The sequence below is a fragment of the Fukomys damarensis genome, unplaced genomic scaffold (assembly GCF_012274545.1).
Source record: "Fukomys damarensis isolate Sample0158 unplaced genomic scaffold, DMR_v1.0_HiC HiC_scaffold_13, whole genome shotgun sequence".
Taxonomy (NCBI): domain Eukaryota; kingdom Metazoa; phylum Chordata; class Mammalia; order Rodentia; family Bathyergidae; genus Fukomys; species Fukomys damarensis.
The window spans coordinates 22,193,475-22,212,038 of NW_022900925.1; the positions used below are offsets into that span (position 1 = coordinate 22,193,475).

The following is an 18,564-nucleotide window of genomic DNA, read 5'->3' on the forward strand; positions in this document are numbered from 1 at the left end:
TTGGTCATTTCCTGCTCACAATCCTGCCAAGGATCTGCTGATTCCCAGGTGGGATCATTGCTCCCTCCTCTGCCCACTCTCAGCAGTGCTATGAGCTTCTTGAAGGCCTGATCTCTTTCGGGACTACTCATAATCTCTGTGCCCACCAAGCACACAGTCCTCGAAGGAGAGACTAACAGAACAAATGCGCTTTGAGAAGAGAAAGCCAAAGCCTAAGGAGAGTAATGCGTGTATGACCAGGTGCTTTTCTGTGCCAGGCTCCGTGAGAAGCACTCCCACTTCGTCCTCACACCCACTGCAGGAGGTAGAAGTGACTGTGGTCAGCACTTTAATGGACAGTTGGCCAAGGCTCAACAAGGTTAAGGGACTTGCTCAGGGTTGTGCTGTTAGAAAGGGGAAGGACTGGGATTGGAAAGTAGGCTCATGTGAATCCAGAAGCTAGACCATAACCCCAGGCTGCAGAAACCCACACACACAATGCCTCTCAGGAAACTAGACAACACGGAGGAGCCTGCGGACTCGTGGCCATGCTGAGAGGGATGCACCTGTCCTCCACTGTCCAAAGAGCTGCTCATATTTCCTTATGTAATCAGCCATGAAGTCCTAAGTGAGGAGACTCAGGTCCCTTGTCCCCAACTGTCACATGGGCTTGGGGCCCTCAGAGCATGAACCGTATGATGAATGAGGCTAGGCCCACTTCAAAACCACATGTTCTTCACAGCCTAGCCAGGGCAAGATGCCTCTTGGGAGTAGTGGGTCAGGTGCACTTGGTGCCTCACCCTGGTGGGGAGGTAGCCCTCTCAACACCAGCTCCTGGAGAAGTCTTCCCTTGGCATCTAGAGCGGGCCTGTGGAGCTGCCACCCTAGGTACCCCAGCCTTGCAGCAGGCACTGCAGACACACAGAGAGCTATCTTGAGGCTCTGGAATGTAGGCCCTTCCTTCAGGAAGAGGGAGGGCTAGCATGGCTCTTTAGAGGCCCTTATCAGCAGCCTCATCAGATTTCATGCATCTAAAAAAAAAAGAGTAGATAGTTATTGCCACATAACGCAATTCTAGTGTCACTTGGGCTTGACTGATCTAGAGCTCCATTAGCTATGCAGTCCTGGCAGGTCCACATTTCTCCCATCCTCTTTGTACTAGGCCCGATCTGAGATGTGCTTTTTCCTTGGAGAAAAGGCCTAAGTGTGCATGCACATTGCCAAGCTATGTGTGGGCCCTGTGGACTCAAGTCGAGAAGAGGAAGTGTTCTCCACCCCCGCAGGGCTGTCACCAGGCTATGGCAGAGCTGTGCTAGTCCAAGGGCTGAAGAACTGGGACAAAGTATTCATTTACTGTCCAGAAACGGGCCAATCCAGAGAGCAGAACTAGAAAAGATTCCGGAAACCACAGGAACAGAAAATGACTTGAAGAGATGCATCCATTTCAAACAGCAAGGGCTGGGCAGAACCAGAAAAGGAACCACATATGTTCAGAGCTCTAGATTTGTCCCACCACTCAGCTCTGCCTTTCCCTCCCTCAAGCACAGCCCAAAGCCCACACCTAGGAAATGAGTGCTCAGCCCAGCTCCTGCTGGGGTGCCCACCAAAGAAAGACTGGGCCAGCTGGGGCTTAGGGTAGTAGTGTCCTACTCCTGTATTCGTCAGCTTTCCATTCCACTATAACAAATACCTGAGAGAATTGGCTTAGAAAGAGAAAGGGTTTATTCTGGCTCACAGTTTCAGAGGGTCCAGTCCAATGATGAGGCAGATCCACTGATTTTAGGTTTGTGTTGGGGCAATGGTATCTCATGACCAGAAGCGCATGGAAGAGCAAAACTGCTCCCCTCATGACCAGAAAGTAAAAGAGGACGATGAAGGGATTGGAGCCCTGCTATCCCCCTCAAGGGTTTCCAGGGACCTGAGACCTCCTCCTGGGCCTCATCCCTTAAAGGTTCCACCACTTCTCAGTGGCACCAGTTTGGGGAACCAAACCTTTAACATGTGGGCTTTGGAGGAACATTTCAGACCAAAACTATGGCCATGCTGATGCCATGACCTTGTGAGCAGAGATGTGGCTGTTTGAGTTTTTTCGGCTCCAAAGCCATCTCCTCCTTGGCTGCCCCACCTCACCACGTGAAGTCCAGGGACTCTCTCCTCTCTCGCCGTCTCCCACTCACTCTCTGTCTTCCCTCTTGTGTCCCTCCTTTCCTCCTCCCCTCTACATGGAGTGCCAAAGAGCAGTAATCTCACAAAGTCTCCAGGTGAGAGGTCAACCAGGCCCACCCGCTTCCCCTGCAGAGGCCCCATTACAGATGCCCTAGTGGAGATCAGTCAGTTTTAAGTGGCTGGGATTCTTCCAGAGAAGGGAGCTCATTACCCTTCAAGTGGCCCTTTCTATTGTGATGCCAAGAAATTGCTAATTCATTTTAATTCTAAATCTACCTCGTCTGAATTCCATTTGCTGATCTAGTTTAACCAGTACTTAGAGAAGTCTCACTGTCTGTCCTCTGGAAACTGGAGGTGGAGAAAGAGGAGCCCCTGTCCACCTCGAAGGGCCTACAGACCAGGTGGAAGGCAAACAAGGACGGAGCAAGGTGGGCATGAGGTGACAGGTGCTCAGGTAGAAAAGGTCAGGGGAGACAGTTGTCCTGGGAGCACTCTGTCTTCCTGGGCAACAATGAAATCCCTTCCTTAGGAGACCTCACTCCTCTGTTCACAACACTGTGACACCAGATGTGCCCCCACAATACACACACACACACACACACACACACACACACACACACACGCACACGCACACACTGAACAATTCTCCAATCCTCTGCAGACACCAAATGAGCTTGATTCAGCTCTAGCACTGACAGCTCAGAGTTCATGCATACCTCACAGACTAAGGGCTCAATCCCACAAGACTGTCTCCTGCATCCGATACCAGGTACAAGTGTCCAGGCACACATGCTTCTGACTAACCTGGCTAACATAAGCCACTCCTTGGGTTTAATAATTTGCTAACAGAGCTCAGAGTACTCAGGGAAATGCCACTCACCCTGACCTGACCATTTTAAAGGGTATTATAAAGCAAACTGGTGAAGAGGTACAAAGCATGAGACCCTGAATGGTCCCAGGTACGGGTGTTACTGTTCCCGTAGTGTTTGAGGTGCACCACTCTCTTGCATGTGGCCACCAGCAGAGCAGCTCTGCTTGTGCTAGAGTTTAGGGATTTCACAGAAGCTCCTTTACATAGCCATGGTTGGTTATTGGTAATTAGCTCCATCTCCAGCCCCCGACTCTCCCAAGGTTGATTTCCCTGGCAACCAGGCCATCCTCTCAGAGTCCCCCTCATTAGCAAAAACTCCGATGTGCTTGAAGGGGCTCACTGTGAATATCAAAGGATCTTCTGCTCACCTCCATCTTTCAGAAATTCCAAGGGCTTTAGGAACTGAGGACAAAGACCAAATATATCTATCTTATTTTATCACATTATCACCATTCCCCAGAACATCTTGACTGGGCTGGGTGCTAGAGCTGGGTTTGAATTCTCCAACATACAGAGGAGCAGTGTCCTTCTGTGTAAAGCTGAGATTGGGAATGCGTCCAGGTAGAAGGATGTAAGTGGAGAACACAGAGCCCTAGGCACCACCACAAGCTCAGTGGATGCCCCTGCTGTCTGGATGTTGCTAATAACGATGCATTCCAGGGTGGATTTACCACTTGATGCACCTCACTCGGGGCAGTAACTTTTGAGCTGACCCCAAGCAGAAGTACACAGAGCACCATGGCTATCTGATTTCCTGTCTCCTCCCCGCTCAGGACAGAGGGCTGGAGGTGTTTGGCAGCAAGACACAGCTGGGCATTTCAGAGCACATCAGAATTATTCTGTCAGGGGAGCAGGTGGCCTTAGCATTGGAGAGGAAGTCATCTGCTTTTCTGTGGCCTCTTCCAGAATCTGAGGGCTGTAGTGAATCTCAAATCTTTCTAGCTGAATATGCCACCTGATGTTTGGAGTCAGGATGGTGAGGCTGGTAAGGTGGGGACATAGAAGCCCCTACCTATCATCCAGCCCTCACAGCTGATGTCCTTAATCATTCATAGCTCTCTTCTTCCCTGGAGTTGGGACTCAGATCACAAATCACTCTCACCACAGCCAGAGAAAAGTCTCCTGAGCAGCCTGCCTCTGTGCAATGACAGGCTTCCAGGAGGAAGTGGAATTGCAGAATCCTTTAAAATAGTGGGTGATTTGTATTAAGTAGACAAGTGAGGAAACATGTTGTAGGAATTTGGGGTGTGTGTGTGTGGCCGCCCATGCTCTGCCGTCCCTGCATCCTTATAGTAGGAGCTGGGGTAAGTCCTGGGGAGGATGGGAGAAGAAAGAGGATTGGATGGAGAAACAAGAGGATGTAGGAATGCACCTGTAAGCAGAAAAGCCACTGGTGAGCAAGGAGGAGCCCCTTTACCTCCGGATGTGGAGCAGAGCCCTGGGCAGGGAGCTTTTTCTCCTCAGCTAGGCTAGCCAACCAGACAGGTTGTTGAGATAATGTAGCTCAGCAAATTAATTATAGCACTTTCCTCTCAAGCTACATGCCAACCCCTTGGAGCAATAGCTTTGTTTTCTCCCCTGCCTTTGCCCTGCTGTTTGAATGCATGCAGGGAGAGGACAAGGACAAGCACCTGCTGGAGGTGCCATCTCCCCAGTCAAGAACCCTAGTGGCTCCCCATGACCATGGAACAACGGGCAAACTTTTCCACCCATTCTGCCAGACCCTGTACTCAGTGCCTCCTCCCTCCCTCTGAACATGAGGGCATCTTGCATGGGCATTGGCTCCTCTTAGAGCACCAGGGAGCTGCACACTTCAGGAAGGCTCTCTGCATTTCCCACCTTTTAGTGGTTATTTATGTACTTGTCTGGTCTCCCTGTTAGCCAGCAAATTCCTTAAGGGCAGAAACTCTCTTCTTTATCTCTGTCTCCCTGGCAGTTCCCAGCAGGGGCTTTGAAGAGAAGGCTGAATAAATATTTATTTGTCGAAAGTCTTTGAGTGTCAGTTAGACACACACACTCGTACTGCACGTGAACAGGCAAATTCTTGCCCTCAGCAGGGCCCCGATCGCAGACCAGAAGCCCAGAGGAATGAGTATGAGCAGCTCAGATGCCAGGGGTTAACCCAGCTTTGAGGGTGGTCGAGAAAGGCCTCACACTGGAGGGGACACCTGGGAGAAGTCAGGGAGAGGTGACACCAACCAGGGCAACAGTATGTGCAGAAGCATGAGGTGGAGAGAATTTGGCTGGAGATGCTCAGGGCTGCAGGTTGGGGAGTAGGAGGAGAGGACTCAAGAGCAGGTAGGTGCAGATAATGCACCTAATGTGGGACAAGGATGGGAAGCAACTCTCGAGGAAGAAGAAAGTGCTGCAGTGAGGTGGTGGGGGATGTGGGAAGGCTGTGAGACCCTGGGCAGCTTCTCTCATTCCTGGACCTTCATCTTAGCATCTGTAAAGCAGGTGGTTTCACCCCCAAGAGTCTCAAACACCCCTTCCCAGCAATAAGTTAAAAAGATGCCAGGGATGCATCAGCCACTGATCAGGGCAGGGCAGAGCCAGGAGAGAGGCTCCCTGAGGGGACAAAGTAGGGGGAGGGTCTGGGAGAAGCACGTGCCTGGGCCCCATACTTACTCTCCACAATAACCCAGCGTGTGTGGGTTTCTTCACCCCACTTTGAAGATGCAAAAGTTGGAGCTCACCGAGACTGATCCCCATTACCTGTGCCTCTCCTACCCAGCAAGCAGGCAGGTCCTCCAGGGATGCCCACCCTTGCCTCTGCCTGGGGCACCTCCCAGGCTCAGCTACCCACACATACTGCAGTCATTTTAGGCCCTGTCCCCACCCTGAGGGGGTAGCAGTTAGCCTTATTCTTAGGTTGACCAGCTGGCCTTGCTTGCCCAAGACTGAGGAATTTTCACTGTCCCAGAAAATCCAAAACAGTTGGTCTCCCTACTCATGGTACAAGTGCAAATTAAGGCCAAAGTCCCCCCCTTGTAGGTGGCCACAAGGCACACGCACATGCAGCCTGGGGCACTGGGTTGCCAAGGTTTCCTGTGACCTGACCCCAGCTGAGGATACTAGGAAGGTGGAGAGCCTGGAACTGCTCCAGGCTAAGGCTCTGAGCACTGTACAGGGGAACAGTTAGGGGTGAGGACAGTGGCTCCTCCCCCAGATATAGGTCCCCAGAGGCTTGGGCTGTGCCCTCACTCTGCCCTGGGAAGGCAAGGGTTACCCCACCACCCTCCTGGACCCTCCTGGACACTCCCGGCAGGGCCTTGGTGATGCACTCAATTGTGGAGCCTGGCTGAGCCCCATCTAGGTCTGGGAGTCCCAACCCCCACCTGCCACTCAACCTCAGGGCTTCTGAATGAGTGTTGCCCCCCCTTACACTGCATTTAAGGTGGGGACCACAGTCAGCACACGTGAGCTTATCTATGTACAAGCGCACTGTGGACCAGTGAGAAAAGCCCACCTTCAGAATCATTCCCACTCCAGCTTGGGCTGGGAACACAACTGAGGGGATCCATATGCCTAGTCCCCACTGCAGGCTCTGGTACTCCCAGGGAATGAGACCAAGGCAGGAAATCAGGATAGCCAGTGAGGACTAACCCCAGCTGTGTGTCCTCGGGCAAGCCTCTTAGCTTCTCTGAGCTTCTGTTCCTTCACTGGCAAAAACAAGGATTCTATTTCCAAGGCTTATTGTGAAGGTGGACGACACACGCAGCCCAGTGCCTGGCACACGGGAGGCTCCTCTCAGTGTCAGCAGCACCCCACTACCTGCCCTACCATACACTGCTGAGTCCTGGTGCTTGCTGCTCATGGCTCCCAGCTTTCCCGGAGTGAGTGTCTCCTCCAAGGCCCAACTGCAACCCAGCCCTGTTCACTGCAGGCACACTCCTCCCTCCCTCTCTCCCTCCCTCTCCCTCTCCCTCTCCCTCTCTCTCTCTCACACACACACACACACGCACACACGCACACACGCACACACGCACACGCACGCACTTTCCTTTTCTGTTGTTTGCCAGCTAATTGTTTATTAGGAGATGCAGGCGGCTGCTCCAGTGGGAAGGCTCAGCTTGCTCCGCTATAATTAGGATAATGCACATTAGTCATTTAGTGTAACTCCGGTGCCCCTCCCCCGCTCCTCTGCCTAGCTAGCCCCTCCCGTCCTCCTGGCCCTGCCCGCTGTCCTCTCCACCCTATCTGGCCACCACAGGACAGGTTTTCCTCCTTTCCCCACTCCCTCCTATCTCACTTCCTGGGCTCTTTCTCAGGACCCTTTGCTCTGCCTCTCCCTGTCCCTCATCCGGCCTTCTATCTCCTCATCCTTGCTTGTTTCCCTCTCTCCTTCCCCCCGTCAGAGCTGAGCCTGAACCAGAGAAGCACTGTGCGGTTGGGTAGGTGCAGAGCCTCTCAGGGCCCCTGGGGAGAAGGGACGTGGTGGCATTTCCAGTCTAATGTGACCAGGGGAGGATCCAGACCCCTCCTGCTACTTGTTCCCTGGAGATCACTGACCAGCTACTGCCCACCCTCTTTCCTGCCCTAAATTTCTGGCATTTGTAGGCCAAGGACTGGGCTGGCTTGGCGGGCCAGTCTCCAAAAGGCCTTCCACGAGCAATTCCTATGGCTTCGTTGCCCTTTTCCAAGAATCCCCACGGATGACCCGAAACCCAACTGGGCCACAGGATATGAGGATCAGGAGTCAGGTGGGGTATCCCATATGCCAGCTAAACAGGGACCCTCACCTTTTGGTTCCTGGCTTGGAAGGGACAGTGGCTGATGGGGACACTGAAGAACAAAGGGCTATTCCCACAGATCTATTTTTTTCTCCAGAGCTACACGCTGGCTGACTGCAGACCGAGGAACCAAAGAAGTTCTCTGATTGTCCCTCACCCGCCCCATCACAAAGGCATCTCAGATCAGATCCGTTACAGCTGGACAGGCAAAGAGTTAGGGCCAAGAATGTGCCTCCCCAAGAAGGTTGCAGCTCAGATAAGGGGGGTGGGGTCCTCAATTTCCAGAAATATAAGAGCTGTTCCAGGGATGAGGACTCCTGGACTGGAAGACAAAGGCTTCTGGTCTCCACAGGGTTGCTAGAGCCCGGATCCTGAGCCTGAGGTCACAGACACAGACAAACGCACTGACACTGGCTCCATATCCCAGGGAGGCTCACAGAGCAGCATCCAGGGTGGCTGCCCTCAGAGACCAGGCTCCTGCCCCCGCCAACACCCACCCCACTTCTGCCAGGACCTCTCCTCAAAGTACAGGCATCCCGGCTCTAGGTTCCTCCTGCCTTGGGACCCTGTGGCCCAGAGACAACTAGAGTCATTCACTTTACAGGCCCTGGCCCTAAGAGATCAGCATCACCTCACCCCTTTCCACCCTCCTCCCTGTACTTACCAGGAGTGGCTTACAGAGTCCTATATTGTTGAGACGACGGGGAAGAACTCGGGCCCAGGTGGTCTCCCAGAACTGGGGAGCCTTCCTTGGGCCCCCCAGTGATTGCCTTCTGCCTGGTGGCTGACTCTGGGTCAGGCAGGTGCTGCCAGGACCATAAGGGAGCTTGGAAACAAAAACCTGGTTCTCATATGACCTTGCTGTGAATTTGGAGAAAGCCTTTCCTCCCTGTCTTCTGCTTTCCCCATAAGCGGGACAAATAGTCCAATAACCACCTGTCCCTGACCTTTGGGCTCTCAGTAAGCAGTGATCTTCCATTATCTGAGCAGACTTGTTCCTTCCTTCAGAGCTCCTGCCTCTACTCCTCTGCTACCTCTCACTCATTCGCACCAGCCTAGCAGCAGCCTTTGGTCAGGTGCAAGGTTGTAGGCTAGAGGAGCCAAAGTAATGACAGCTAAGGCTCTGGACAGCAAGGCCATGTGTGTGCGTGTGTGTGTGTGTGTGTGTGTGTGTGTGTGTGCGCGCGCGCGCGCTTGTTAGCAAGCACACCTCCCCAGGCCACCCCATCCTTCATTTTTTCTCTTTGTAGCTCAATTCAGCAAGGATCAAGCACAAAGATCTGACAGAGAAAGCATCTGAGTCCCTGCCCTCGGCAGGTACAAGAGGATTAGTGTTGGGGCTCCATTTGGACAGAGGGGAATTGGCTACGGGTCTTGAGGGTCTTTGAGCCCTGACTCAGGGATTGTGACAATAACACTCAGATAACAGCTAACTTTTGCAGAGGGTTTACAGGGAGCCAGGCACAGGGAACGTGCTGCAGGTCATCTCATATCACAGGCCTTTCATTGTGAAAGCAATCCACAGAATGAGGTGCTCTGGCACTGCATTTTACAGTCTGGAGAACCAAGGTGGAACAATTCTAAGCCACCTGCTCATGATCACACAGTTGGTAAATGGCAGAGTCAGTCCGACCGCAACCTTCCTGACCCATTTCTTCCTCTAAAATTCAGGGAAGGCACCCAGAGGTCTCTCCAGCTAAGGGATGGGAGTTCCTGGGCAGACTGCAGGGAGGAAAGTTGCTGGGGAGCAGGTTGGAGGTCTCAGGGAACGGCAGCTCACTTATTCCTGCCTTGGGTGTCAGCCAGCATGTGAGTGGAGTAGAGGACAGTCCTGGGAAGCTACTTCGCCAGGATTTACAGCCTTCCAGGAAGGTCAGCCAGAGCCATCTGGGGGCTCTGGGTGGCTGGAGCATGGCGGCCGTTCCTCTCACCCATCACTGTTACCATAGTCATGTGCAGTCAGCCAGTGAGTATTCGCGTCCACGGGTCCTCACCCAGCCCAGCTGCAGGCACACCGGGGTCAGAAGAGAGAGGCACCAGTGTGCCGCAGAAAGCATCCCTGCCCAGGAGGAGTGCCCACACCAGTCCTAGAGATGGGATCTACTGCCCCATGATGAGGCAGACATCTCTCTCCAGCCTCCAACCTCCGGGAGGCACTCCTTCCACTGACCTGCACCCCACCCCGGGATGGCTCACCTGCACTTAGCCTTGAGTAGGGACATTCCCACAGGGACAACACCTTTGCACAGCTCAGAAAGTCCAGAAGCAGCATTGAGAGCGGTGAGCAGGGCCGAGCTGGGTCTGGACAGCCCTGTCCAAGACACTGCTCTGAGGCACAGAGACTTTGTTCGAGTGGGGAAGGGGAAGCCCAGCTGTCACCTGCTTTTATCCAGCCACTTCTTCCTGGACCAGGAGCCCCAAGACTGCCTGCAGACATGGTCCCAACCCCACCTAGGTCACCTGTGTGGCATGCAGGGCCGGGCAGGTGTTGTCCTCTTCCCCCAGGTGAGGAGCCTGAGGCCCAGAGAGGGGAGGGGACCTGGCTCAGCTCACAGAGCAGGCCAGTGGCCAAGCCTCTGGGGCTGGCTTCTAGGCTCAACAGCTAGTGCTTCTTCCAGCCTCTGTGCCTCTTCCAAGGCCTTTGGGACACAGCTTTGTGCACCTGTCATCTATTACTTGTCCTGTTTGCCATAACAGATGTTGACAGAGGACCTGCCACCAGCTGAACAGGGCACCAAGTGCCAGAGAAAAACAGGTCAGCACTTCCTTCCCCTCAGAATTGGATAACCAGCAAGTGTTGAATGAGCAAGTTAGAGAAGGAACAAACGAACACTGAGAAACTGTACCAGGGACTGCCTCAAACAGCTTACTTACTTGATTAATTTCACTTTGTGAAATAGGGTTCTGTGATCTTCACTTTACAGTGGTGGAAATCAGGGCTCAGACAGATTAAGTAACTTGCCCAAGGTCACACAGCTGAAAGGTATCAGAGCTAGGATTTGACTATGAGCTTGATCGACTCCAAAGCCACACAAGTTCTTGTTTTTCTTTTTTTTTAATTTTTTTTCCTTTATTTTTATTCTTGAACTGGCTTCAAATGCATGCCTTCATTTTTAAAGACACTTATTGTTTTCCTTCTAATTTGAAAAGCAGTGCGTGTTCATTGCAGACAAGTGGGAAACAAAAGCATAAAGTCAAAAATAACAATCACTCCTAATCCCCACCCCCCCAGAGGTAACCACCATTAGCATCTTGATGCATTTTTTCCAAGGTCCACATCTCATTATATAAAATTAGCATTGTGGCTATAGTCATTTCCACACCTTCCTTGTCAGCTCACACTATTTGGTGAGAGTTTCCCATTTGTCTAAACAGTTTTTTGAAAAGCTTGATCTAGAATGGATGCCTGTATCCATTCTTGTGTGTTTACATTTACTTAACCCAACCCCACTTTTACACATTTTAGGTTGTTTCTAATTTTTCACTATTAAGCATCACATTGCAGTGAGCCTCTTTCTGTGTAAATCCTTGAGCTGGTTTCTACTCACCAGATTCCCAAAGGGACTCTGCTGGGTTCAGGAGTATGGACAGTTTCAAGGCCTCTGAAGCATATTTGTAAATTGCTTTTAGAATAAACACTCACCCAGTTGACCCTTTACCAGTGGAGCCAGGCAGTGCCTCATTTCTTTAAGCCTTTGCTAGCCCTGAAAACTACTCATTTAATTAAAAAAAAATCAAGTTTTTTTTTTCAACAGCTCGGTTTTTTCCACGGCAGCACTCTGCTCCTAGGAATTACTCGGTACCATTGCCTCTAGGGAAGTAGGAAACAGAAATGGCACACCAGGTCGGACCTATGAGTCAGCCGAGGAAGAGCACGCCTCCCTCTGCCCAGGTCATGGCCCACTTCTGTGCGTCTTCAGTGTCCACGTTCTCCACTGTGCTCTGTAGGGACAGGAGTGTGTCCCCAGGGCCAGTCCATCCTGCACCCTTCGGTCACACCACTCCTGTTTCCCTCCAAGTCTGGCTTGAGGAAGAGGGTTCAGCTACCTCTGGCCCCCTGATTATTGACTACGTGGCCCCTAACACCTTCACCGCCTGAATTGTAATGGCTCTTACTCCTACCATTCATTCATTCATTCATTCACAGATGACACGGAAGACTTCCTTGGTGTCTTTTTGGTCCAGACACTGTTCTAGGCTCTGAGTTACCATTAACCATCAGCATTGCTGTCTTTATGCTAGATGACTCACATCATCTCTCGCACCTTCCTCGACCCTTCCTACTTAGCATTGTTTCCCGACCTTCTATGACACTAACAGTGCCTGGGATGCTTGATGAACACAAAAATCAGCGGGACTGTCCTCTGGAAATTCTGATGTGTCAGCCTAGATCAGTCCCTAGCCTTTATCTGATGTTACTTTGTTTGTTGCTGCTGATTCTTGTGCTCAGGCAAATTCAGGGGCAAGTGTAGAAGGATCTCCAAGCACCGACACCTGTTGTGTATGTGCACGCATGTGCACACGCACACACACATGCACACACACACACAGGTGAGCAGGCTAAGCCCTCTCACAGAGCAGCCTAGCACCCTTGAGCCTTGCTGGTGTGCCCTGCTGAGCCCCTCAGCCTCAAATGCACCAAAGCTAATGACATTTTTTTTTCCTGATTTGGAAGTGATTAGTTTTAATTTGGGGACAATTAGAGTCATAAGCAGGAGGCATCTGATTCTGATTAGAAGCAGGGAGATGGCCAGAGGCACCCACACACACATACTGGCCTGGCCCCCGTCTCCATGAGATTCATTTATGCACTCAATAAAGGGAGGGTGACCTCTGAACCTGAGAAAAGGCCATCTGGGGGTGTCTCCCAGATACTTAGGGCCAACCTGAAATGAAAGGGGATGAGACTCTGACCAGGTACCGGAGCCTCATAAAGAGGTAGCATTGGACAGGGATTTAGCTTAGTGGTGCCTCTGCCTGCCTCACAAGCACAAGATCCCGAGTTCAATCCCCGGTACCAAAAAAAAAAAAAAAAAAAAGAGGTAACATTGACATTTGTTGAGCCCTTTCTGTGCGTCACACCTTCTACTGTGCACAGCAGTCCAGCTGTGGTGTCTACCCATATCCTAGGATGCTGCTAAAAAGGCAAGCACAGGAAAAAACGAGCTCACACCTGCCGGTGGTGGAAGGGGTTTTTGATCATTTGTACCTCATTAGCACCAGAGCTGCACAGAGCAGAGCAGCAGCAGAGAGGAAGGGAGTGGGGCAGGCTCTGTCCAGTGTGGTTGCCAGGGAGGAGCTGTGGGGACGAGGCAAGGCCCTTGAGCTGAGTGCCGAAGGATGCAAGGACCCTTAGGCTCCACTCCCATGTGCAAGTCTTCTCTTAGGTTCTGGCAGATGGGATGCCCTTTTGGGGACCCACGGAGCTGCTATTCATTCCTCAGCCTCTTTCATTTGTGGGGTGGATGGAGCTGGTCCAGCCCCTGTGGGAAGGGTCACTTGCTAAGCACAGTTCAGTAGGGGTCGGGGATGCTGGGGAGAATTGAGAACACCTCCATCGCCATTACTCTCCCATCTCCAAAAGCTGGGTGATCTCTGCATCTCTTCCTCCCCTGAATGGTACTTCCGCATCTTCCTGGGAAAACTGAAGCAGTAAGGGGCAGAAATAGCCAATCTCCATGTGTAAGTTTGCAGGGGCTGCCTTAGCAGAGTGCCACAGTGGTGCGGCTTAGGCACTTGAAATGCTTCTTCTCACAGTTTTGAGGGCCAGAAGCCTGAGGTCCAGGCGTGGCGAGGTCATTCGTGGGGAGGGCTCCCCTCCTGCCATTTGGCCCCTCTGCTTCACCCCAACTCTCTCTGTGCATATCTCTGTCCTGCTCTCTCCATGTAAGGATGCCAATCACCCTCAAGTAAGGGCCTTTACAACCTCATTTTAGCTTTGGCTTCTCTTTAGAGACCCTAGCTCCAAATAGTCACCTTCTGAGACATGTAAGTGGGGGGCTTGCATGCACCTACTCCCCAAAAAATGTAGAGGTGACTGGCAACTCCTTTGTGCCGAGTGTGTCCAAGGTGAGTCCAAGTTGTCACTTCCACCTGACACCTCCGAAGCACTTTTCTCTCCTGCCTCTGAGCCAGGCCTGATTTCTTTCTGGTCTCCGTGTTGATCTCCCACCCCTAACCCATCTTGTCCTCCTTCAAGGTGGCTTCAGGCAGCTCCATGATGCGCAGTGGCGAGAGCTCAGCATGTGAATTAGCATGTCCACACTCAAACCGAGGCACGCATTTAGATGTACAGGTACACAGTGTCCCTGAAAACCTGCATCTCCTTTTTGGCTGCAGAACAAACGAGTGGGAGAACAGAGATTAATTAGTGCTAGGCCCTTGGGGACCCATCCTGCCTCACCCACAGAAAGTCCTCGGACCCTGGAAGGATGGAGTGATGCACAGAGGTGCCAGGAGTGTGGTGTTTTGTGTCCTAATGACATAAATGTAAAAACTGTAACATCCCATCATCTTCCTCCCCTTTCTGAATACTAGCTGTTTTCTTACTTTTCTTTTTCTTTTTCTTTTTTTTTTTTTTTTTCAGTACCAGGGATCAAACTCAGGACCTTGCGCTTGTGAGGCAGGCGTGGCACCACTGAGCTAAAACACCAGCCCAACTAGCTGATATATATATTTCCCCGTGAAAAACTGAGCATCTTCACCTGCAAGGTTGTTCAAAGGGAACAAGAGCCACTAGGTCCAGTGCTAGGAACCCTCCCCCAGTGGCCATCCAGTGTCCTCTCGGATGCCTCATTGATGAGGAGTTCATTGCCCCTACGAATCCCAGTCAGTGTTGGGCAGCTTGTTGGGCAGCTCGTTCAGAGAATTTTATTCTCGCAGCAGGCACTGATAGAGGACATACTATGTGCTAGGCCATGTACTGAGCACTCGAGTCGGTCAGGGAGCAGGACGATGGCTGTGTGAGCAGGGAGATCAATTCCCAGTGGGCAGGAGCAGCAGACACGGGCGTTTCCTATGAAGTTAGGTGGCTATGATTGCCATGAAGGAAAAGAAGCAGGAAAGGGGCTGCAGAGAGATCAAGGGGGCTGTGACATGACCCTGTAGACAGGATAATCAGGGCCGATGTCCTGGGTAGACTGGGAAGACAGAGAGGGATGTGCAACTATCAAGAGGAGAAAGTTCCAGGCAAAGGGAACAGCAGACACCTGAGGCCCAAGGCAGAAACATTGGCTCAGCAGATTCAGAGAGCATCAAGAGCAGTTTAATCTAGGATCTTGGTTTTGCCACACCAGCTCTCCACCCCAGGAGGCAGAGCGGGTATGCAAACACATCACCCCAATCCCTTCCTTCACGCCCCGCTGAGTCCAGTGCCATCTGGTGCCCCACACCCCCACTGTGCCTCTAAGGGATCCAGATGGTCAGCCATCAGGTTAGAATGGTGAGGGGCCAATGGGACTAAGTGCCCCTTAGTAGCCTCTGGGGGCTCTTGGGGATGGCTATGGAGGGCAGAGTCTGTGTTCTGATCTCTTCTGCCCCACCCTACATCCTGAACACTCATAGCCTACCTAGCTCAGCTGCCCTTCTCTAAGCCCAAGGAACAAGCACGGTGACAAGTCCTCAGCCCAGACCCAGTAGCCACAGGCCCTGGACATCCCCACCACGTAAGCAGTGCCCCAACTCCTGTGGACTGCTCTGCAGTTCACTGAGCATGTCCTGTACCATCTTTCAGCCACTGTCACCCTCCCTGTGAGGTAGGTGGGGCTGAGGTCATTTTAGAGGTAGAAGCTGAGGCTCCAAATGGGAAGCAGCTTTCCTAGGGCGCTCGTGGCAGGGAGAGGCCTTGACCTAGAGTGGAAAGCCTCCATTGGCCTGCTTCCTGCTGCCTCCCAGGCCCAGGACATTGCCTGAACTCCCACATGCATGTCCTGGGGCCTGTCACAAGGGTGCAGGGACACCTCCTCAGAAATCAGCACAACCATGGGGCAGGGACTCCAGGCACCTGGCAGGAAGACTCTCCTTCTCCCTGTAGACATCTTCCTGTCTTCATCTCAGACTACAATGTCCACTTCTGCCCCAGCAGGTTGCAGAGTGTCCAGCTGCAGCTGCGCCTCTTGGGTGGCAGTGGAGACCCCCCATGATGATGGGCCACCCGGGGAGGCAGGGACTCGGCGAGTCCTCAGGGCTGCTAGGGAGGAGCCCAAAGGAGGAGTGGTGAGAGAGAGCAGCACTCCTCTCATAGCTGACCTGCAGGGCCTTTGCAGCACCTCAAGCCAATTGCCTTATGTTTTAATGAGGAAATTAACCCTCAGATTTTTTAAATAAGTTGGAGACACTGGGTCCGTGCAAGCAGGGAATTCTTAGTTCATTCTTCTGATGAGGACTCAGGTGTGAATGTTTGGAAACTGTCAAGGTTCAAGTCACAGTAGTAAAATGATGACTCTGCAGGAGCCGCATGTTGTGCTTAGGACTGACTCAGGCCCTCCTATTTGAGGTAGAGTCGTCTGCAAGTCACCCAGTCAACTGTGTGATCGACTGTGGCTTGTTGAAGGCTTGCTTGGGACAGGGCCTGGTACAGAAGTTGCTCCCAGGGCAGGAGGTAGTGAGAGGACCCTCTGAGAATAACAGAGTAGGGGAATTCCCAGGAGCTGAGGGAACATCCTCATTGGCTTCCTAGAGAAGGTGGTATTGGAGCTGGACCTGGGGAGAAGATTCAGGTTCACAAGAGGAGAGTTGAATGTAGTGGGGAGAGCAGAGGAGGTGAGACAATATTGGGGCATAGTGATGACAGTGAGCTAGCCAGTTACTCAGCCAGTGGGGGTTCAGGAAGAGGAGCCAGGGGAAGGAGGAACCTGGGGCCACATTTAGAGGACCTTGAACGCCACACTCAGGAATGAATTGGGTTTGGATATTATTTTGTATGCAAGCAGGAGAGATTTTTTAATAATACCTGTACATATTTACATTGTGCCGCACAATGTACAGAATTTTCCTATTTGATTCTCAAAACAAATGGCAACATGGCACACTGCAAGACCAGCACCATCATCCCCCTGATTTTAAATTCAAGGGATGGGACTCAGAAAGTTCCTGAGAAGACCTGCAAGATGGCCTCAAGCTTCAGGCCTCCACTCTGGATCTTTTCTGGTCCTTGATGGTGCCACCAGGTGTCAAGCTATGAGTGAGGAGCAACAAGGTCCCAACTGTGTGCAGGGTGGACCACTCTGGCCACTATGGAGACAAAGGAATATCAATGAGAGAGTGGAACAGGCTCACAAGTGACACAGTTAGGCAGTGTTACATCGTCACCTCGCCAAGAGTGAGGCCAGAACAGAGACAGGGTTCTGCCAGTGAGGGGACAGAGCAACAAGCCAACAGCCTAGGATTTGGCAGCTTCCTGGGCAGGAAGGAACTGGGAAGGGATGTTAAACTCAAGGTCCACTTTTAGGTCTGAGAAACTGAGAATTCCTGTTCGTATGAAGTGTGGCAAGAGGGAAAAGGGGGAGATGCCGGAGACCCTATACCAGTCTATACCAACTTATAGCATTCATATTATTTGTTTTCCTTTTAGGATGAAAGATGTTAGTGTATGAGTTATTTTAACTAAAATCTCAGTATTCAGGTTTCATTGCAGCGTTGGCACTTTGTGACAGATAAGGAGGTTTGGGATTGTGCTGTGGTCATGATCCCTAAAAGGTTTGCCATTACTTCACTATCTGAGATAGCAGGTACAGTAAAGGGTTAGGATTTGAGAGGCAGATGGCCCCAGGTTCCAGTCTTGCTGCAGTTGCAGCAACCCTGTTGCCCATGTGGTTTGGATTTATTACTTGTGTGTGTGCCTTGCACCTTAGTGCTTTTATCTGTAAGGTGTAAGAATGGGCACTCAAAAACAAAGCTCTTGACAGAGAAAATGCGCAGATGGAGATCATAACAGTCCTCCCTCCAAGGCTGGATCCAAGGCTCTCACCAGCAGGTGCTGGTCAAGCACTGAGCACACCTTGCAGCAGGTGCAGGTCCCAGTGAGAGTTACCACTACCTGGCTCTGGAGCCCTGCCCCGCCCTTTGTACACCGGATTTCGAAAGCCCTCCCAAGGGCACTTGGAGGCCGAAACAAGTCTCCATAGTCCTTTGGTGGGCCTGCAGACACCAGAGTACAGAATCTCGGTGAAGCTTCAAAAGGCTCTGTGGGGAGATTAGCTTCACCCCTAGGTTGTAGAGCAGAAGTGATGCCGGGGTGAGAGGGTAATTGGCACGGCAGCAAAGACAGTGCCAGGCTTGGTACCCAGAGCCAGGGGCAACCGGCAGGGCTTGAAGAGCAGACGCCCTCTGTCTAGGAAGGGGTCAGGGTGACTAGGGGCCCTGAGGTCCTCCTAACTGCACGCCTCTTTGTCTCCAGCCTCCAGCCGCTCCCACCCGGCCAGCCCCACTCCGCTGGGGCCTCCCGCCAGCCCGGTGCTGCCCGTCAGCTACCGCCTGTCGCACACGCGGCTGGCCTTCTTCCTGCGGGAGGCGCAGCCCCCGTCGCCGGCGGTGACCAACGGCTCCCTGCAACGCTCTGAACCCTTCGTGGTGTTCCAGACCAAGGAGCTGCCGGTCCTCAACGTGTCCCTGGGGCCCTTCAGCACCAGCCAGATGGTGGCGCGTGAGCTCCTGCAGCCGTCCAGCACCCTGGACATCCCCGAGCGCCTGACGGTCAACTGGAAGGTGCGGGCCTTCATCGTGCGCGCGCGCGTGCCAGCCTCGCAGCCCGTGGCGCAGGTGCTGTTCTACGTGGCCGGCCGCGACTGGGACGACTTCGGCGTGACCGAGAGGCTG

The 18,564-nt window shown here is 52.4% G+C and overlaps 1 protein-coding gene across 1 annotated transcript in view; it reads left to right on the forward strand.

The window, feature by feature from the left end:
- Tmem132e (transmembrane protein 132E) overlaps window positions 1-18,564 on the forward strand; it is a 53,924-nt gene that overhangs the window by 22,967 nt on the left and 12,393 nt on the right. The window contains exon 2 of the mRNA XM_033763095.1: window positions 18,146-18,562. Within this exon, the coding sequence (XP_033618986.1) occupies window positions 18,146-18,562 (417 nt within the window). The remainder of the gene's footprint in view (window positions 1-18,145; window positions 18,563-18,564) is intronic.